The 22499-nt window shown below is 43.9% G+C and overlaps 1 protein-coding gene across 1 annotated transcript in view; it reads left to right on the plus strand.

Annotated features, from left to right (window-relative positions):
- MYO5B (myosin VB) overlaps nucleotides 1–22499 on the plus strand; it is a 177996-nt gene that overhangs the window by 41403 nt on the left and 114094 nt on the right. The window contains exons 7-12 of the mRNA XM_029283377.1: nucleotides 3735–4000; nucleotides 9306–9387; nucleotides 11712–11852; nucleotides 14194–14316; nucleotides 16441–16524; nucleotides 21841–21993. Coding sequence (XP_029139210.1) covers nucleotides 3735–4000; nucleotides 9306–9387; nucleotides 11712–11852; nucleotides 14194–14316; nucleotides 16441–16524; nucleotides 21841–21993 — 849 coding nt within the window. The remainder of the gene's footprint in view (nucleotides 1–3734; nucleotides 4001–9305; nucleotides 9388–11711; nucleotides 11853–14193; nucleotides 14317–16440; nucleotides 16525–21840; nucleotides 21994–22499) is intronic.

The raw sequence follows: 22499 nt of genomic DNA on the forward strand, positions 1-22499 counted from the left end.
GCCTAGGGAGGATTTTAAATCGGGTTCATTTTTTAGAATATTTTAAATAACACAACTCTGAAATATTTATTCTTAATTGGTTTTATTGGGTGGGGACTGTATGTTTCTGTTTTTAAATATGTTGTGAGCCGCCCTGAGTCCCCGTTGGGAGAAGGGCGGGATATAAATCAAAAATAAAGTAAAGTAAAGTAAAGTAAAGTAGCGGTGAAGGCCTCAGGCCAGACACTGGGACCCCGGGTGTTAGTGCGGCCTTAGAGACGAGGACGGTCGCTCTCCCTCCGCCCTGGTAAACCTGAGGCTTGATCAGAAGTACAGGTAGTCCTCGGCTTACAACAGCTCAATTAGCGACCGTTCAAACTTACAACAGCACTGAAAAATGTGACTTATGACCATTTTTCATAGTTGTGACCTTTGCAGCATCCCCAGGGTCACGTGATCAGAATTCAGGCACTTGACAACTGGTTCGTATTTATGACCTTTGGTGTGTCCCAGGGTCATGAGACCCCCCTTTTGCGACCTTTTGACAAGCAAAGTCAAAGGGGAAGCCAGATTTCTTTAACGACCGTGTGGCTGACTTAACAACCGCAGTGATTCACTTAACAACCGTGGTGAGAAATGTCGTACAACAGGGCAAAACTCACTCAACCAATGTGTCAGTTAACAACAGAAATTTGGGGCTCAATTGTGGTCGTACGTCAAGGACGGCCTGTACAGAATAACGGAGTCAGAAGGGACCGTGTCTTCCTTTTGACTAAGTCATTAGTGGCGAACCTATGGCACAGGTGCCAGAGGCGGTACTCAGAGCCCTCTCTGTTGGCATGCGTGCCACCGCCGCCGCCCCGAGCAGGAGCCCCGCCCAGCACAAACGAGGCGAAGTGGCCGACTAGCAAGCGCGAGTAGAGGTGGTAGAGCAGAGGTCATCAACCATTGTCGAATGGTGGACTGGAAGAAAAGGGAGGGGGAAGCATTTTAGATGCGCGCATGCGCACACGGGGCCGCGAGCATGCACAGGCTGCAAATGGGGCGAGGCTAGTGCCTGTGTGATACTCACTAGCCCTGCCCCATTCTTGTGTGGTGTAGTGTCTTGTATCTGCACCCTGTGGTGCGGTGGTAACCATTTTTGCACCTTGCAGCACGGTGGCCCATTTTTGCGCCCCCGGTTTTTGCATGCCAGAGGCGGCATTCAGAGGCACCTCCCTGCCCCCCCCCATGAGGGCACCACAATGCTGATGCGGTCCTGGCACTTTGCGATAAATAAGTGGGTTTTGGGTTGCGGTTTGGGCACTCGGTCTCTAAAAGGTTCGCTATCACTGGACTAAGTGAAGGAAAAGAGCTGTTGGTTTTTATATTGTTAAACAATCAAAGTCGGAGTCCAGTCCTGTTCTCCTTAGCCAGGAACCGCCCACTGATACTTGCACGGCAGCTTCGTAACATCAACTTCCATGTAAAGTCCCAGGGGAATGTAAGCAGGATGGTCAAATGTCCAGATTGTGGAAAATATATATCTAACCCGACACAAAAATGTGTGGGTTTCGATGCCGCCCGCCAGAGCTGGAAAACTTTGGGTGGGGTCCACACCCCACGTGGCATCTGCCCCAGATTCCCTGTTTCGGTGGGGCAGAGAATTTCCCCCCACGAAGTTCCTCGTCAGACTCTGGATCGCAGAGTGACCAGCTGCTGTTTCCACAGGAGGGAAACTTCCAGATTTTTTCCAGCTAACAAATACTGCGCTTAATTGGATAAGTGGCCTAGATATTAATATATAGAACACTTATCTCTTCTTATGAATCAATATATTTTAAAAGGTAACCTATGGCATATAATGCTTTTTTGAATTCCTCAGACCTTAAAAATTGACCACTTATTTCCCTCATAGGTGTATCGTAGTATTACGGCACTCTCAGAAACTATTCAGAGCCCCTTCACGTTTTTTGTCAGTTTTGTTATGCTGCAGCCTGATTCTACAGTTGTTGAAATTCATTTTTTTCTCCTTAATCTACACTCAGTACCCATAATGGCAAAATGAAAACAGAATTTTAGAAATGTCTGTAAACTTATTAAAAACGCACTGTATGTGCTCTTTCTACACAATTTTATTACTGTTATCCAGGTGCTCAGTGCCATACACTAGCAAAGATAGTAATTAGCTAGAGATCCAGAGGAAAAAATATCTTTGGTTATGTTTAGGATGAGTTAGCAGCTCAAGGTAGGTCTGTAGCTGGTTATAGTATTGTAGTAGTAATGTCCTTGTGAAGGAGCCCAATGTTTCATGCGGTGGATGTTGGTCTCTTGTCGCTGCAAACTAACGAAGCTGGAAGCGAGAAGTCCTTGGTGCTCTCTGAGTTTGGTTGTTTTCTTGCAGACATTTCATTACACAAACTAGGTAACATCATCGTTACTGTTGGGTGGTTGGGTAATGAAACTGTCAACGCTGCAAATACTGTATATTCTTGCTTTGACAAAATATACAAAACTCTGGTATTTTTTAGAGATAATGCAGAGTAGAGGAGGGAGGAGGGAAAAGCCCGGGGAAAAAGGAACGGAAGTGAATCTTTGCCCTCCGGGCTAATTGGAAGATGTGACTTATGACTGCAAAATAAGGGAGGGGTTTAGAAAGAAAAGTTAGACGCAAGCAAGAGAAATTCAGATTCTGGCATAAGCCTCCATGATGTGCCGTCAATTTGTAATACTGTTAATAAAGGTTTTAGGATAAACATGCCTGGAAGTTCTTTGAAGTGTTTCATTAGTCGGAACCATGACAGAAATGTTTGCAAGAAAACAATCAAACTCGGAGAGCACCAAGGATCCCTCATTTCAACCCTGTGCTCCAAATATTCTCCTTCGTTGGAACAGCAACAGAACTTAGACCAGTGGTTCTCAACCTGTGGGTCGGGACCCCATTTGGGGTCGATCGACCATTTCATGGGGGTCGCCAAGCAAGGCTGTCCGCCATTTTTTTTGTCCGCAATTTTTTCCCCTTTTCCAGCGGGTGCCTTACCTCCCTTGGGCTGGGCCAGTTGGTGGTCGGCCTGCTCCGTCTCTGCCGCTTGCCAGCTACGCCTCGGCTGGCGCAGGGGGCGGAACCACGCATGCGCGGTGCTCCCGGGCAGGGAAAGTCCTCGACTTACGACCAGTTGGGTAGTCCTCGACTTACGACCAGTTTAGTCCTCGACTTACGACCGGTTGGGGTCGCGGCATTAAAAAGGTTGAGAACCACTGACTTAGACTTATATACCACTTCACAGTGCTTTGTAACCCTCTCGTAAGCAGTTTACAGAGTCAGCATATCCCCCCCAACAATCTGGCTCCTCCTTTTACTGACCTCAAAAGCGTGGAAAGTTAACTTAACCTTGTGCTAGTCAGAAACGAACTGTTGGCAGTCGGCAGAATGAGCCTGCAATACCGCATTCTAACCACTGTGCCTCCGGAAGCTGGAAACAGCGGCCCAGGAAGGCCGTTTTGAGTAGACCAGGGGTAGGCAACCTCGGCTCTTTTATGACTCATGGACTTCAACTCCCAGAATTCCTGAGCCAGCTATGCTGACTCAGGAATTCTGGGAGTTGAGGTCCATGAGTCATAAAAGAGCCGAGGTTGCCTACCCCTGGAGTAGACCATCAAAGGTTTCCAGCCCACCCACTAGGGAATGAGAAGGTCGCATGGGGTTTTTTGGCCCTCTGGCGACACCAACCTCCATTTGTGCCTTGCTGAATCAGATGTTTCTCTTTGTATCCTAGAACCAAGATGAACACCTGCATCATTTTTGCAGATTGCTGGGGGTGGAGCACAGCCAGATGGAGCACTGGCTCTGCCATCGGAAGCTGGTCACCACTTCGGAAACCTACACCAAGAACATGTCCCTCCAGCAGGCCGTCAACGCCAGGAATGCGCTGGCCAAGCACATCTACGCCCAGCTGTTCAGCTGGATTGTGCAGCACATCAACAAGGCCTTGCACACGACGGTCAAGCAGCATTCCTTCATTGGCGTGCTGGACATCTATGGGTGAGCAACGAGCTTATAATAATAATGATGATGATGATAAAGTTGGAAGGGACCTTGGAGGTCATCTAGTCCAACCCCCTGCTCAGGCAGGAAACCCTGTACCATTTCAGACAAATGTCTGTCCAGTCTCTTCTTAAAAACTTCCAGTGTTGGAGCATCCACCGCTTCTGGAGGCAGGTTGTTCCACTGGTTAATTGTTCTCACAGTCAGGAAGTTTCTCCTTAGTTCCAGGTTGCTTCTCTCCTTGATGAGTTTCCATCCATTGCTTCTTGTCCTGCCTTCAGGAGCTTTGGAGAATAGCTTGACTCCCTCTTCTTTGGGGCAACCCCTGAGATACTGGAAGGCTACTATCATGTCCCCCCTTGTCCTTCTCTTTGTTAAACTAGACATACCCAATTCCAGCAACCGTTCCTCGTATGTTTTAGCCTCCAGTCCCCTGATCATCTTTGTTGCTCTTCTCTGCACTCTTTCTAGAGTCTCAGCATCTTTTTTACATCGCGGTGACCAAAACTGGATGCAATATTCCAAGTGTGGCCTTACTAAGGCCTTGTAAAGTGGTATTAACCCTTCATGTGATCTTGATTCTCTCCCTCTGTTAATGCAGCCCAGCACTGTGTTGGCTTTTTTGGCAGCTGCAGCACACGGCTGGCTCCTGTTTAAGGGATCGTCCACTAGGACTCCGAGATCCCTCTCACAGTTGCTACTATTGAGCCAGGTACCCCCTAAACTATACATGTACATTTGGTTTTTCTTGCCTAAATGTAGAACCTTACTTTTCACACCATTGAATTTCATTTTGTTAGATAGCGCCCAGTGTTCAAGTCTGTCCAGATCCTCCTGTATCCTTTTCAGGATCCCGTTCCTCTGCCCCTTTGCTTGCATTTGCTAGGATCGGCTGTGGCATTCCTGGGCATTCCTTGCTTGGCAGGGCAATCTCCAGGCAGTGGAGTTTAGTAAGTTGTGGTGTTGGGCCCAACTCGGTCGCACAAAATCTGCCCACTGACTTTCCCCTTTCCCAGACCCCCTCCCTCCCTTACCTGTTTAGTGCCCAGTGGGATTGCAATAAATTGTTTAGGCAACAGTCCTGATTCTTGACAGGCTCTGTGATGCTCCACATTGCATTCCACACTTGTGGCCTTGGGACCGTCTGGCCGGTGCCTCTGCCAGGCATTCGGTGTAGTTTCAGTTTCTGGTTATTCTCTCCCCATGTGTTGACTCCCTCTCCCCTGCTCCCTCTCCCACCCCCCCCACCTGCCCAGGCTTATGGGAGCCTCGCATCAGCCCCGTGGAGATTATTAGATGGAGCAGGATGGCAGCACTGACATGTGGTGTGGCTCTTTTCTCTTGCCTGCCGGAGCATAACAACAACACTCGGAATTTGTCGAGCAATTTGTAGGGAGGAATCTTGGCACGCTGGCACAAAGGGCATCAAAGGCAATTTGTGGGTATGTTGCTGTTTTCAAATTCATATGTTTCAAATCCGGTAAAGCACAGCTGGAACAGACTTGGATGCGTTTATGAAGGCTGTAGAACCTCCACAGCTTAAGTATCTCTCTGGGTGTAATAAGTTGTGTTATGAACACAGGGGGCTGCTCTAGCCCTCTCCGCGTGCAGGAGAAAAGGTCTGTCATGTCTCCGGGGTCAGAAGTGTGTGGGTGCCCTAGTTCTCGCAGTCAGTTAAAATCAACGTGGTAGGAGCAGATGTGACTGTTGCAGAAAGATGGATGCCCCACTTTAGAAGACGGGGACCTGTAGTCTCTTACGTAAGTTGGAAACAAGAGCTAGCACAGAAGCATTTGTCTGTTGTTTTAAATATAGATTTTGATCTTGGAAACACCACATGTTACTATAATCCTCTGGATGTGGCTTCTATCAAAACCTATAGCTTTAATAAAGTTTATTGATCAGGAGTTCTCACGATTATTACGAGTTCTGCTTGTTGCTTGACAGATGAAGCGGGAAAGTTCTTGAGGACTGTGATAAAACCAACCGATGCATTAAGCCCGCTACTGTCACCCATAGGCCAGAAGGCCAGGTGCCTCCGGATTGGTCTTAATCAGATGTATTGAACAGAGAAGAGGATAAGCTACATAATGTTGGAGATGAGTAAGGATGCTAAAGTGAGGCTTCTTTGATGCATCCTCATCCTCGTGATGATGCAGGGGAGAGATTTTATATATGCACAGGCACGAAGCACCAGATCCATGGAAGCACAGATCGACCGCCGTAGATAGGAGTCAAGATGCAGACTACGGCAAAGAGGCCTCAGAGACACTCCAGTACATAGTGGCAGGGTGCAAGCTGCAGGCAGGAGCAGCATTCCCTGAACGGCAAAACCACTGTGTACAGGAAACTCTGCACAGGTCCAGGTGAGAGTTCCCACAGAAAGTCATGGAGAATATGAGGGTTAGGGTCCTGTGGGACTTGCAGATACAGGCAGGCAGCCGCAAGCCCAGTGATGGCGAACCTTTTAGAGACCAAGTGCCCAAACTGCAACCCAAAACCCACTTATGCATCGTTGGGTGCCGGGTGGGTGTGGCCCATTGGGTGGGTGTGGCCCATTGGGTGGGTGTGGCCCATTGGGTGGGCGTGGCTGCGGTGGTAACGGCAGACTGAGTGGGGCTAAAAAGTTCAATCAATCAATTCCAACTTTGCAAGATCTTTTTTTTTTCTGCGAGAAGTTGAAATTGACTGATTGATTGAACCTTTTTTTTTTACACATGGTGGCAGAGGCCTAAAGCGAAAAGGTTTTATAAAAGCCAGCTGAAGGCCTAGGACTGGGGCGACGGCACGCGTGCCCACAGAGAGGGCTCTGAATGCTGCCTCTGGCACCCGTGCCATGGGTTTACCACCACTGCGCTAGCCAGTCAGCCAGGCATTGTGGTAGTAGACAAGGACCAGAAGACAGCAGTGGTGACAGACATAGCGGTGCCAGGGGACAGCAGCATCAGGAAGAAGGAAAAGCTGGAGAAGTGTCAGAGGCTGAAAGAGGAACTTGAACGAATGTGGAAATGGAGGGCCAAAGTGGTTGCGGCTGTGACTCCTAAGTTGGGCTCTGACGGGTCCCAGGAACGACATCAGAACAGCTAAGATAACCGTGCAGAATCTTCAAACTCCCAGATTCTGGTAGAGGACCTGAGACTGAGGAAGACGAGGCCGTTCCTGGGGGTGAGAAGGGGATTTGTCTGATGTTTAGAAACTGCCCATCTTCCTCAAAGAGCAACTCTGGGCAGTGACCCTGCCATCCAGTGGCATCTGTCTGAAAGGGGCGCAGCGGTTCAGCGATTAAAGTTGCTGAGCTTGTCAACTGGAAAGCTGACAGCTCATGTTTGAGACCTGAGTGCCGTGCAGTGAGGAGAGCTCCCATTATTTGTCCCAGTTCTTGCCAACCTGGGAGTTTGAAAGCACGCGAAGGCAAGTAGATAAATAGGTACCACTTTGGTGAGAAGGTAACAACATTCCATGTATAGTCACACCAGCCACATGAGCACGGAAGTGTCTTTGGACAACACTGGCTCCCTCGGCTAAGAAACGGAGATGAACTCCACACTCTAGACTCAAACACAATTGGATTCCTGTTCCTGGGCCTAGAGAATGCCATTCCAGGGTGTATCCTTGTAGAGCAGAGGTCCTCAACCTTTTGGGCGCCAGGGACCGGTTCCGTGGAGAGAGGTTTTTCCGCGGACCGGAGTGTGCATGGTTTTGTGTGCTGCCTGCATCCCGCAGATGGGGCTTTGCTTGTTTGTGCGGCCTGGTTGCTGGCATGCCGCGGCCCGGTATCGGTCCACCGACCTGGGGTTGGGGACCCCTGTTGTAGAGAATTCCCCTTTCCCTTCCCTATCAGCATGGCTTACAAACCTTTGTAGGCGCCATTAGACAGGAGAAGAGAGCTTGCGTTTTGTTTGCTGAGATCTGGATTTAAGGGCACAGTGTGATTCAGACGAGTGACTTTGGGAAGAGTTAAGTCGGGATCTCTGGATGTTTCGGTGTTTGATTTCATACAGTAGCGGGAAGCAATGGAGTTCCCACTTTATTTGACAATAGATAGGAATCAGATCCGTTAAAGCAAAGCCCAAATCAAAGCCCTAGTTGAAAAGAATGCAAGGCGAGGGTATTAAACTGTATCTCAAGGAAGACATTTTGTTAATCGATTTTAAAACAGGAGATTGGATTTCCATTACAGCAACATGCTTAAAAACCATAAAATGTAATGGTATTATCTTAAGCTTTCATTTTACTTGGTTGGTTTCATTTAAGCTGTTACACTTGACAACAGAGGAGTACTTAATCTGATAAAATTGGGAAAAAATGGAAGTTTTAAGGGAACGTGCCTGTATATTAATGTAGAGTTACGTGTGGATCTCCTTAAAATGACAGTGCAGAACTATTTTAAGCCCTTTATCTATATAGGGTCTAATGAAAGCAGTCTGGTAATTAGGCTTTCATCATCTGATAATCTTTCTTATTTGAATAGAAAGAATCACATTTTTTTTCCTTTTGATTCTTCAACATTTCTTTTGTATCCAGAGGTATTATTCCTCTATAGATCTTACTCAGGATTTTGTCAGACCCAAAATAATAAACTATTCAAACTTGTCTCATAAAATATTTTTAATGGTGTTGTACAGCTGCCTTCAAATGTTCTCTGCTTCTATCTCTATCTCTATCTCTATCTTTCTCTATATCTATTTATCTATCTCTATCTATATAGATATATCATCTATCTATACACACACACATATATATACACACACACAAATTTAATTGGGGAAAAAAATTAAATTGCTGCTCAATTAAGAATCTGGTGAATTCTAAGATTGGACTTCATACAGTAAAAAACATTAGAATGTTGAGAAGCACTTAAAATTTTCCCTAATCTCTTGATTCTGTCCTAGTGTCATTGTGAGAAATTTAAAATTGTGGTTCCTGTGACCCAGGGACTAGGTCAGTGTTCTAGCCACTGAAATTTGGATTCTTTGAGAGGGTGAGCGATGGGATTGCTGAATATGTTAGCCTAAACGTTTCTTCCCCAATATAATGTTCTCCAAATATGTTGGAATTACAGATCCAGAATTGCGTCCTGTGATAGCTATCTGTGCATCTGTAAGATTCTGGATTGGGAAAATTAAGCTAAGGTCTCACTGATATTTCCAAACTGGAAACTTCATTTTAATAACTCTCTCAAATTAGATTCCCAGGGTGACTTATAAAAATAGTACAATAATTAATCTGTAAATATTAATGATTATTTTTCCAGAAACTATTCTTTGAAATCTTTGTCTAAGAATATTCTTTTGTTTTGCAGGTTTGAAACCTTTGAATATAATAGCTTTGAACAATTCTGCATCAATTACGCCAATGAAAAATTACAGCAGCAATTCAATTCGGTAATTTGGATTGTCAATTTTTTTAGTATCTTTGGGGTGGGCCAAAGAATACAAAGATATCCAAAATATTCTGTACCTTAAATTGTTTTAGGAATGCAATAAATGAACAAGATATACAAATAATTTTGGGGGTCTAATATGTTCATGAGGTTTATCTGCTAAACCATTCTATTTGTAATAATAATAATAATAATAATAATAATAATAACAACAACAACAACAACAACAACAACAACAACAAACAACAACAACAATAAAAAATTGGAAGGGACCTTGGAGGTCATCTAGTCCACCTCCCTGCTCAGGCAGGAAACCCTATACCATTTCGGACAAATGGCTGTCCAGCCTCTTCTTAAAACCTTCCAGTGTTGGAGCATTCACCGCTTCTGGAGGCAGGTGGTTCCACTGGTTAATAGTTCTCACTGTCAGGAAGTTTCTCCTTAGTTCCAGGTTGCTTCTCTCCTTGATCAGTTTCCACCCGTTGCTATTAAAAAGCAAATAAATTTTTGATGAGTTCTGTTTACTAGATGGAAATTATGTGAGTTCCCACTGTGAAAATATGTTGATTTGCAATTTCTCAGCTGAAATCCTTTTAAATAATATTTCAGATTAGGAACCCCACTATATTTGTGTTATATAACTATATAATAATTGTATGAGCGAGCTAGCATAACTCTTGAAAGTTCCTCAGCTTCTGTAATAAATAAACAAACAGCATTGGAAGACCCAGAAAAAGGAAATTAAACTTTCCTTCAGTTTAAGAATGGCAGATACTCCCTTTTTTAAAAACACTCAGAATCCTTAGCCCTACATTCCCAGTTCTGCATATCGTCACAATTTTTAGCTGCTTCCATTCTCCAAAGTTTTATAAGTTTTATCTCCCCTGTGGCTTTTTCAATAATTTCCAGTGTTGTTTAAAAACAAAAAACAAAAAAACCTCTAATGATTTTCTGTTTTATTTTGCTCATTTTGCTTTCTATTGATTTTGCCCATATTAATTAAAAAGTCCCTAAAGGCAATTTTTCATAGTAACACAGTGTACTGGATTGACAGAGAGGGTGAAATATTTATTTTAAGATATTCATCAATCCATGCGAAAATTCTGTTTTCTGCTGCTTGTTTCCTTAATAGCCTAATACATTATGTTTTTAGATACTTACAAGCGATTCATATTACAGCAGTTGGAACTCAGCTATTACTTGTGCATGATTTCAAATCGTTAATATTCCTGCCCTTATATATAAAGTAGTTTTTATGCATGAGTATGATTTTTGTTTTATTATATATATATATATATATATATATATTTGCATTTACTGCAATAGAATCTATGATCCCTGATCTCTGAAATTGAACGTGATTCTATATTAAATGTCAACCCAGATCTCAGTTACAGCTGTCACTGTGGAACCAACTGTAAAAATAACAAGATTTAAGGTGAAATCTACTGTTTTGGATGTGGCTTCTTTTACTTCCTCGTTTTTTGTGGGAATCTCCCTAAAATAGATAAATTTTGTTGCATAGTTAAGTTTTAAAACCTTTTTTCAGACTGTTGTGTTTAAATTATGGGATACCTATGGTTAATGCAATTATCGCATGCTTCTAAAAGGATTGGTGTTCAACCAAAAATGTCCTTGCAGCCTTAGAGAATAATAGATTTGCTACTCTGAGACACATCAATGGCTCAGAATTTCATTTTATTTTCTTGAATTCAGTTCTTCTAGCTGTTCGTTGCCTGTAGTATAAATAACCTTTAATGTGCAAAAGATTATAAATGCCAAAAGAAAGTATAGGAATCTTAAGGGTTTTTTTTAGAAAAGATTAAATCTGGAGAACAAACAACAAGCTACAGCCAGGGTGTTCAAGTTTTTAAACAGCCACTTGGGCTGCAGTGATTATAGGAAGTCCTCAACTTATGAGCCCACATCGAGCCCAAAGACAGTTGTTGCGTTTTGCCCCATTTTAAACCTTTCTTGCCACAGTTGTTAAGAGAATCACTGCGGCTGTTAAGTTAGTAACACGGTTGTTAAGTGAATCTGGCTTCCACATTGGCTTTGCGTGTCAGAAGGTTGCAAAAGGGGATCACGTGACCCTAGGGTGCTGCAACAGTCATAAATACGAGTCAGTTGCCAAGTATTTGAGTTTTGATCAGGTGACCCCAGTGGAGTGTAAAAAATGGTCCCAGGCCACTTTTTTCACTGCCATTGAAACTTTGAATGGTCCCTGAACGGATGTTTATAAATCGAGGATTGCCTATATTTGGGGTTTATTGAAGTGGCCTTTCCAGACAACAGTTAAACGCTTACTGTCTTTCTCTGCCACAGCATGTCTTTAAGTTGGAACAAGATGAGTACATGAAGGAGGAAATTCCTTGGACCCTCATTGACTTTTATGACAATCAGCCATGCATAGACCTTATAGAAGCTAAGCTGGGCATCCTGGACCTGCTGGATGAAGAATGTAAGGTAAAAAAAATTCCCCCAAACTTATAATTGTTCAGTGTTTATAGTAAGACGATATCTTCGGGAAGTCTTGCGCTAACACCTCATGAGCATTTTCATGAAAACACAACATGCAAGAAAACAAGTCAGTCATTGGGGAAACAGGTAGACTATTTCCAAAGAACCTGGGTCAGTTCAAAGTCAGTTGATGGTATCCAGATTTTGCTAAGTTCAAGTAAGCCCGCTGATATCAGTAGAACTTAATTGTTGCTAAATATGATTCCAGCTTCCTATCTACAATCAGCAGCCATGTTCCTTCCCTGAACACGGTGGGACTCTCTGCGTTTTAACAAGAGATATACAGAACATGGAACATAGAATAATAGAGTGTGAAGGCACCTTGGAGATCATCTAGTCCAACCCCCTGCTCAAGCAGGAAATCCTATATCTTTTCAGAGAAATGACTGTCCAGTCTCTTCTTAAAAGCCTCCAGTGATGGAGGACCCACCACTTCTGAAGGCATGCTATTCCGCTGGTTGATGGCTCTCACTGATAGGAAATCTCTCCTTAGTTCCAGGTTGCTTCTCTCCTTGGTTAGTCTCCATCCGTTGCTTCTTGTTTTCCCTTCAGGTCCTTTGGAGAGTAGCTTGACTCCCTCTTCTTTGGGGCAGCCCCTCAGATACTGGAACACTGCTGTCATGTCTCCCATCTGTTCTTAGGCAGATGCCAGAGTGTTTTTATTGCATGTCAGCTCTAAAGTATCTCCTTCATAGAAATTTATGAAGGTCCTGGTACCGTTTGTTCTCTCAGTTTTTCCCCATCTGTGAAGGGAAGAAAAAAAAAGAATTGTTGAACAATGTCTTTTTATCACAAACACTCTGCAGCCTCTCTCATGTCATTGGAGTTTGAATAAAAATAAGTTGGTGGGCAGAATTTTGCAAACTCTGCAAAAAAGGTTTTACTGAAGCATTATTCCAATTTATTGAGAGGTTTTTGGAAGCAGGAGTCTCATGTCCTCATGATATTGTAAAATTATCTAAAATATCCTTTTAATTTGTTTGATGTGGGATACTAATTAAATAAAAAAGAGATAGCTTTGATTATTACCTTGAAGATAGTGAGCTTAAAAGCTAAGACATTACATTGAGTTGACTGTGAAATGGATGTTTGCTGCACCTCTTCGTTTCAGCTTTGGGTTGTTGGCTCTTTTAAATCTGGAAAAGTTACTGCCGTTCACGGTGAAAGTTAGTCCCGCTTAGTTTGGTGGAAGAAAAGATTCAGCGTGAATACTCCTTTAATTTCTGCACAAATGTTTGTTTACTGTTTCCTTATAGAAAAACAATATGAAAGTGTCAAGGAAAAGAACCGTTATGACAAGTAAATAAGTACTTAAGAGCTATGAATGTTTTGTTTATTTTTAAGCCATTATTTATTTATTTTATTTATTTATTATTTGGATTTTTATCCCGCCCTTCTCCTTACGGACTCAGGGCGGCTGACAGCCTGGTAAAACAAATACAGAGATAAAAATACCCACTTTAAAACCTAATTAAAATGAAATATTTGATATGGACTGTGTCAAATTAAATAATCTGGACCATAAAAGTCTGGACCGCATCACTTAGTAACAGAGGCTCCGGTCCCCATTGTGGTTGTAGGTTGAGGATTACTTGTATGCATGTCATTTTGTCCTTGAATACACGTCACGTAAGCGAATGTGAGATGTGGTTTTCCAATAAGCACAGCTTAGAGGTTCTCCAGATAGAGATAGTTGCATTCTCTTCTTCCTCTTCTTGTGCCATATCCATTATCGGACGTTGGCGATCCTGTTGGCGATCCTGTTTTTATCAGCAGCCGCACGAAAAACTGCTGCTGAGTTTTGTCCAAACCGGTCCCTTAGATTTTGAAGCCACGATGTTCTTCTTCTGCCTGGATCTCGTTTGCCTTCCATCTTTCCCTGGAGGATTAAATGGAGCATGCCGTATTTTTCTGGGTGTCGCCTCACATGTCTGAAATATTCTAACTTTCGTTTTTTAATTGTTTTGATGATTTCCCTTGGCTTTCCCGGGTAGCTTATCCCCTCCTCATTTCTGATCTTGTCAACCCAGCTTCTACGTAACAACCGCCTGTAAATCCACATTTCAAATGCTTCTAGTCTCTTCAGGTGGCCTTCTGTCAGAGACCACTACTCTCTATTCCATGGAGCAGGATAGGAAAAAATATAGCATCTGACAAGCCTGATAGTTGCATTGTTTTGTAGTGAAAATGCAGGTTCCCATTCAGAACAATACATTCAGAATAATGATTTACTGTATGTCCTGGCATTTTGGAATAATTGTCTTTCTCTTCTTTTCTTTTAAAACAGGTCCCTAAAGGGACAGACGAGAACTGGGCTCAGAAACTCTATGATCGCCACGGAAGCAGTCAGCATTTCCAGAAGCCTCGCATGTCGAACATGGCATTCATTATTGTGCACTTTGCAGATAAGGTAGTGGCAACAGAGAGACTTTGAGAGGGTGTGGTACAGGTCCAGCCTTTCTCCCTAATTGTGCTGACATCTCCTTTTGACCTGGGGAGCCCTTGTGTGTTGGTTGCCTCTACTAGCTAGAATAGCAATAGCACTAAATTTCATTTTTTTTTAAAACAAATTTTATTGGTTTTTTTATTCTTAAGACAAAGTGCTCAAGACACACCGTGGTGCTAGGGTAGTCAAACATCTAAAAACAAAACATATATACATAATTCAATCAATACATCAAGTATTCCCTCTCTTTTTCCCTTAAATAACATAATTTATTTAAAATAATCCAATTCTAGCTTAAATTTATTCAACCTGGACCTGTTTTTAAAGCTTTATAAATTTACAATACCGTAATCAAATTAACTTTAAATAAAAAACATTATCAATTCAGGTATCCCTTCCAAATATGTTCTAGTTCCTTAATTTTATCATAAATCTTATTTATTTCTTCTTCCACTAATATCCCTTATTTAAAATAAAATATTAATCTATCCTATACATATCTAATCCATCAATCAATCAATCTCTTTAAGCTGATCAATCGATCTCTTTAAGCATTTTCGATGTGTGCCGTTGTGCCCACAGAAAAAAAAATGACAATAAAGGTTATCTTATCTTATCTTACTTAAACTTACATACTGCCCCGTAGCTCTTTACAGCACTATCCGGGTGGTTTACAGTGTAAAAGCATTATTTACATATTGCCCCTGACAATCTGGGTCCTCATTTTACCACCCTCGGAAGGACGGAAGGCTGAGTCAGCCTTGTGCCCCGTCAGGATCGAACTCCGGGCTGTGGGTAAGAGTTTGCCTGCAATAGCTCATTCTAACCACTGGGCCACCGGAGCTCCTGGCAGCTGCTATTTATTCACGTTCCTTTCACCTTTGAAATCTAAAGGCAGAAGAAAAAAATTTACAAATGAATTGAAAATTGGAATTTAGAGTGAGATTGAAAAAGAGTTTTAGATCCTCTCTTCTTTGCATCTAATTGCGTAGTAGTGAGAATCATGGTGATGCAGTGTTGGATTTGAAAGACAAAAGTGGTACGTCTGCACTTTCCCTTATTCTAGCTCTCTTTTATGTTGTTAGTAGCACCTGCTAAACAAACCCGTTTCTCAGAAGTAGGGTATAATTCCCATCGGTCAGGAGACAAAATTTGATACTCAACAAACAGGGGCCTTTTGTTGTTAATTGCGAAGTCGTGTCCGACCCATCGCAACCCCATGGACCACGTTCCTCCAGGTCTTCCTGTCCTCTACCATCTTCTGGAGTCCATTTAAGTTCACGCCTGCTGCTTCAGTGACTCCATCCAGCCCCCTCCTTCTCCGTCGTCCCCTTCTTCTATTGCCCTCCATCTTTCCCAGCATCAGGCTCTTCTCTAGGGAGTCCTTCCTTCTCCTTAGGTGGCCAAAGGACTTGAGTTTCAACCTCAGGAATGTTGTCAAGGTTGCAGGCCCCTTTCAACAAAGAAGGCTTGGTCTAAACTCTCAACTCTGACGTTACCCTGGTGCTTTTAAGTAGCCACAGTTTCTCACCTCCTTTGACTCCGTTGTGACTCTTGAAGAGCACAGCTGCCAGTTTTCTAAGAGTTCCTAGTGAGCTTAGATGACGGAAACTGCACCGGGTGTCTCTTACAACGGAGGGCAAATCATCCTCAATCATAACATCAACCACTTTGTGCAGAAGGCCAGAGATTTCCCCCCAGTGGAAAAAAATGGTTCTACCCATCCTCCAGCCACATTAGCACACTTTTAACCAGGTTAAAAGCCAGTCTTTTATTAATAAGCACCTAGTTTTGATAATTGCAGAACACAACAGATAACGCTAAACTAGTCTTTTGTGCATCTGAGCATACACCCAGTTCAGTTTGAATTAATGTAGAAATTGAGATCCAAATATTTTAGCATTTTGTAATATATTCTGGTTTTAGGCTGCCTCATTTTAAAAAAGAGTATTTTGAAAAGAAAACTATAGGGACATATTGTCCGTATTATTTAAGAATATCTTAATTTGTTTGATAAGATTTGTACTCACAATTTTAATTTTTCTTTTTCTTTTCCTACCCAAACTCTGGTTCTGGAAACTTTTCTAGGTGGAATATTATTGTGAGGGCTTTTTGGAAAAAAACAGAGACACAGTCCACGAAGAACAGATCAATATTCTGAAGGCCGGCAAGGTAAAGTTACCAGTGGGAAAAATAGATTGGATTGTCGTATTCTGGCATTATAGGTTATTTATGGCTGAAGTTCCTTCTCCTTTCATTTTTGATGGCTCCGTTCTGGTTAATTTGTGCAGAAGAACATCTTGGCTGATAGCATGAGGTCCACGCAAATGGACAATATTAAGATCTAGTTTATAGCAAGTGTACACTGTGAGATCACAGTGCAAAAAGCAAGGTGTATCTCAAGAAAACCACTGGAGATGAATTAATCTTCTGGATTTCTTTCAAATCTTGAGGGGGGACACAACTTTGCTTGTTGGGACCAGCTGGAAAGGTTATAACTGGCGACCCCATGGCCCCGGGGACAGTGCAGCTGCCATAGGCACACGCGAGTTGCCGAGCATCTGAACTGGATCACGTGTACAGGGAGATGCTGCAAACAGCCGATGAATCCCCGTCATAAGTCCCACTTTTTTCAGTGCCGTTGTAACTTTGAATGTTCACCAAATGAATAATTATAAGTCGAGGTTTACCTCTATGCCTTCGTGCTGCGCGTTCATGTATGCTACCTATAGAACTGCAGAACTTAGCAATTCTCTATGCCTTGACACTGAATGCCAGAAGGAGCCACAGGCTGCTTCCCTGCTGAAAATAGATTTTCTTAAAGGGTAGTCCAATTTATTTTTATTGGAGACTCTGCAGAGGGGAGGGCTTGCTTCTCTCCCTTTTGACAGGATTTTTTTTCTTAATCTCCTGGGGTTTGCTTTGACCAGGAGACAGACATCTGTTAAAAATTCCCGTAAGAAGGATGGGAAAATTAGCTTCCGTTGGGGAGGAGGCAGCTGCGTTCACGAGCCGCTTCCTTCAAAGGGCTTAGGATGCAGACTAGGCTGCCTGGAGGAGATAACACCATTTCAATGGCAGGTTAATTTTAGGCCATTGTCAGACTCACGTGCACCAGGAACGGACAAAGAACGGGCTATAAAAAGAGGCAAACGAGGAACACAAAAGGGAGTTTGGCATTTTGAGCAAGGTGGTCCTTGGGTTAGAGACAAAAGCATTTTGCAGACTGACTGAGTGTGTGTGTGTGTGTGTGTGTGTGTGTGTAGGGGGGGAGCTTCTCTCCTGGCTGGATTTTTTTATTATTCTCGTGGACCATGAGGACTAGCTTCATCCTAACGGCCCTCAAAGAAAGTGGAAGCCTCAGGCTTGAGTGTGAGAAAGTGAAATGGGCTGGAAAGGGTTCATACTTGGATGGGATTATAAAATGAAAGTCAGAATATTCATGCAGCCCGGAGGCCATCTTGGGATGCAAGAGGTACGAGCTAGGCCACTGGAGGAATTTTCTTCTCCGCGGAAAATAAATTTTTCAGAGCCACTTGCCGTTCTGCCTGAGAACTGGTGCTAAAAATGTCGAACAATTTCTGTGCCTGGCGCCATTTAAAATTATGAACGCTGATTCGTCACAAGAGGTGTATAATCGAGCCCTGGGCGGGATTGGAAAATCTGGGGTTGGAGTGTCGTCTGCTGTAACTTATTTGTGGATTTCTTAGAAGCATTTGGCTCAGGGCTCCTGGGACGTTGGGTGAGATGGAAACTTTTGGGGTGATCTCAGTGTGTGATCTGGTAGAGAGCTGACCCCCTCTGACCCACAGTCATTCTGCCCGTCTGTTGGGCCCTTTCACCACTCACCCTCACCCTCAGCCCTGGGCGATTTTGGGCAAGACTGTTTGTCATAGACCAGGGGTAGGCCCACCTTGGCCCTTTTATGACTGGTGGACTTCAACTCCCAGAATTCCTGAACCAGCCATGCTGAGGGGAAAGGGAGAGGTTTCCAAGCTGATTCACGCTGGCTCAGGAATTCTGGGAGTTGAAGTCCACCAGTCATGAAGGGGCCAAAGTTTCCCCCATGCTGGCTGAGGAATTCTGGGAGTTGAAGTCCACGAGTCATAAAAGAGCCCAGGTTGCCTACCTCTGGTCTAGACTCTAGGCCTAGGGTAGGGGTCTTCCAACTTGGCCCTTTTATGACTGGTGGACTTCAACTCCCAGAATTCCTGAGCCAGCCATGCTGAGGGGAAAGGGAGAGGTTTCCAAGCTGAGCCAGGCTGGCTCAGGAATTCTGGGAGTTGAAGTCCACCAGTCATAAAAGAACCAAGGTGGCCTAGCCCTGCTATAGACAGTACATCATACCAGTAATACAGATAGTCCTTGATTTATGAACATTGGTTTAGTGACTGTTTGAAGTTACAGTGGTGCTGAAAAATGCGACTTACAGCCAGTCCTTGCACTTTTGACTATGGCAGTGTCCCAGGGCCATGTTATTGCCAATTGTCTAGGGAGATGCTCCATCCTCCAGGTCATGGTTGTCCCAAAGGTGCTTTTTCAGGAGGCAACTGGACTTTCTTCTTTTTCTTTGAAGATGTTTCGCTTCTAATCTATGAAGCTTCTTCAGCTCTGACCAGATGGTGGGGAATGGAAGGATTTATACTCCTTGCAGACAGCTGGTCATTTGCATCCTTTTAGGGAGTTGTTGAGGCCACTCGGAGGTTTATCTCTGTGTCCTCAGGGTCTCCTGAGTGGTGCAAATGGGTGTGGGGCCTCCTTGGCTGCAGGATGTTTCCTGCCCTGGGTCCCTTCACTGCTGAAGATGTGTCCAGGCTGAGGGGGATGAGTTTTGTGTTGTCTGCATCTCCAACTGAAGCGCAGACGGTTCCTGTGGTCTGCAATGTTTTCTGGAAATCCATTCGTGCTCCTGCACCCTCCGAAGGGCGTCCATCCCAAAGCGCAGGGCTCAATGTCAATGGAGGTTCTCCGTCATCCAGGTCAAAGGTGCTTTTTCCGGAGGCCGCTGGACTTCCTTGTTATTGCCAATCAGTGCACTCCAAGGGGGCTTCCAAAAAGCAAAGTCAATGGGGGAAGCGAGATTCGCTTAACGACTATGGCGATTCACTTAATGATCGCAACAAAACGGTTGTAAAATCACGCGCAACTCACTTATCACCCACATTACTTAAAAATGGCATTTCTGCTCCCGGTTGTGGTCATAAGTGAAGGACTGGCTATAAATTGGTTACTGTGGAGCTCTACTGTGTACATCTGAAAAGGCGGATTCTGAAAAAAGCACAGGGAATCTTTATCGTCCTTATCCAGGGGTGGGCAACCTCGGCTCTTTTATGACTCGTGGACTTCAACTCCCAGAATTCCTGAACCAGCCATGCTGAGGGGAAAGGGAGAGGTTTCCAAGCTGAGCCAGGCTGGCTGAGGAATTCTGGGAGTTGAAGTCCACCAGTCATGAAGGGGCCTAGGCCAGAGGTAGGCAACCTTGGCTCTTTTATGGCTTGTGGACTTCAACTCCCAGAATTCCTGAGCCAGCATGGCTCAGCTTGGAAACCTCTCCCTTTCCCCTCAGCATGGCTGGCTCAGGAATTCTGGGAGTTGAAGTCCACAAGTCATAAAAGAGCCCAGGTTGCCTACTCCTGGCCTAATCCATGAATTAGAGGGATAGCAGATAGAGAATTTCCCTCAAGAAGGAGGTGACCAGCGTTCCTGAAGGTGTTAAAACAAGGAAAGCTGGCTGGAGCAGGAGATGGACAAAGGGGTTTTCTTGGCAGCTGATATTAAAATAAAATTTGCGGTTATGAAGCAGATCAACAGCGGTGTGTCAAGTCAGAAAACCTCTCTGTGGAGACAGATTGTTTCTTCAAGAGGCTTTTGGCAAACATGGAAACAGAATTGAGCTAATCAATCTCGGGAAGCACCAGATGACAAAATGTGGTCTTGTCTTAATGAAAACAGTTGTGAGAATGGGCTGCTTCTTGTTATTCTAGCAAATGGGGCAGACATGTTAGAGCAGTGTTTCTCAACCTTGGCAACTTGAAGAGGTATGGACTTCAACTCCCAGAATTCCCCAGCCAGCACAGCTGGCTGGGGAATTCTGGGAGTTGAAGTCCATACCTCTTCAAGTTGCCAAGGTTGAGAAACACTGTGTTAGAGGTTGAAGCCCCCTTTGGGATGCCTGTGAACATTCTCGAAAGCAGAAATCTGACCTGAACAAAAATTAGTGAAGCAAGTTAGGAAGGTTGTGTTTTTTTGTTTTTTTAAAGGGGGACTGTTATAGGAATAGGCAAGGCCTAGTACCAAACCCACTACATGCAACAACATGTGCCTTGTGCATACATGTGGGGAAGAAAATCAGAAGGAAGCAACCTCAGATTAGGGCAAAGAGCAGAGAGATTCAATAATAAAGAAGGAACAGAGTAAATTCTCAACACTACACCAGGGGTGTTCAATCTCGGCACTTTAAGACCTGTGGACTTCAACTCCCAGAATTCCCTAGCCAGCCATGCTGGCTAGGGAATTCTGGGAGTTGAAGTCCGTAGATCTTAAAGTTGCCAAACGTGGAATGCTGCATACAGTTTTGGTCACCACAATACAAACGAGATGCTGAGACCATAGAAAGTGTGTGGAGAAAACCAACAAAAATAATAAGGGGTCTGAAGTCCAATACATGTGGAGAATAACTGAGGGAGCCAGGCATGTCTACTCTGCTGAGGAGAAGGATTGGGGTGTGTTGGGGGGTACATGGTAGCTCTCTTCCAGTACTTGAGGGGCTCTCCCAGAGAAGAGCGGACTGACTTAGTCTCCAAAGCATCAGAGAACAGGATAAGAAGTAATTGGTGGAAGCTTGTACTGAAGAGAGAAATAAGGAGACATTTTCTGACAATGAGAACAATTAATCAATGAAAGAGCTTGCCTCCTGGGGTTGTGGGTGCTCCATCACTGGAGGTTTTCAAAAACAGTCTGGACAACCATTTGACCGGGATGATATAAGGTCTCCTGCCTTGAGCAGGGGGTTGGACTAGAAGACCTCCAAGGTCCCTTCCAGTCCTTTGATCGTACGGTATCTTCTATGACTTACCCATCCGTACATACTGAGCAGATGGAAGCAGCCTTGGAAAGAGAGCTAGCTTGATCTTTTATTTGTGAGCTTCCTAAACCGAGATGGAGATGTCAGTTAGAATGCTGGTTAGATGGGCCTAGTCCTGCTCCAACAGACCAGTTCTCTCAACATTCCCCTGGGTGGGCCTGCCGTCAAGAGATTAAAAATAATAATAATACAAACAATAGCAAGCAATACAATGAGGCACCCCGTTTTGTTTAGTTTTAGGAATATACGAAGGTGCTTCGGTTTCATTAACACTGATACTGCTGGTATTTGGTGTGGATTTCACCTTCTTCCGTTGAAGAGTGTATATATTTCTTTTTCAAGAAATTACGCTTTGTTGCTCGATCGCCGAAGCAAGATAACAAGTTTTTATTTCTTCTTTCTAGTACCCAGCCATTGTGGAGTTGTTCCATGACGAAAAGGACCCTGCTCCAGCTGCTCCTTCTGGGAAAAAAACGTCTTCCAAAATCAATATCCGCTCCGCCCGTCCAACTGTGAAAGCAACCAACAAAGAGCACAAGAAAACAGTGGGGACCCAGGTACAAAGCAGCCCTTTTTCACGTTTCACGTTTCCTTCTTTTTCTTGTAGGGGGCTTTCCTTCTGGCCCATCCGGGTTATAATGATATCAATGAATAATTGCCAGGGCTGTGGAGGGACTGAAATCAAGACTGCCCCGTATGAAGGAAGAAAAAAAACCTGTGCTAAAATGAATATATTATATCTTTCTCCCAACTACCTTTTTGGGGAGAGGCTCAAACGACACGGATTCCATCAGCATGCAGAGCCATACAAGGGCTCGTTCTGAGTTGAAGATACTTTCAGTGTTTTCCCCAGGACCTTGGTCATTGCTTCTTCCTTGAAATACCGTACAGGTAGTCCTCAACTCACGACAGTTCATTTAGTGACCGTTCAAAGTTACAACATCACTGGAAAAAGGGACTTAGGACCATTTTTCATACTTACGACCATTGCAGCCTCCCCAGGGTCACACGATCAAAATTCAGACAGTTGGCAACTGACTCACATTTGTGACGGTCGCAGTGT

This window comes from Protobothrops mucrosquamatus, unplaced genomic scaffold (assembly GCF_001527695.2).
Source record: "Protobothrops mucrosquamatus isolate PMUCROS unplaced genomic scaffold, P.Mucros_1.0 scaffold70, whole genome shotgun sequence".
NCBI classification, from domain to species: Eukaryota; Metazoa; Chordata; class Lepidosauria; order Squamata; family Viperidae; genus Protobothrops; species Protobothrops mucrosquamatus.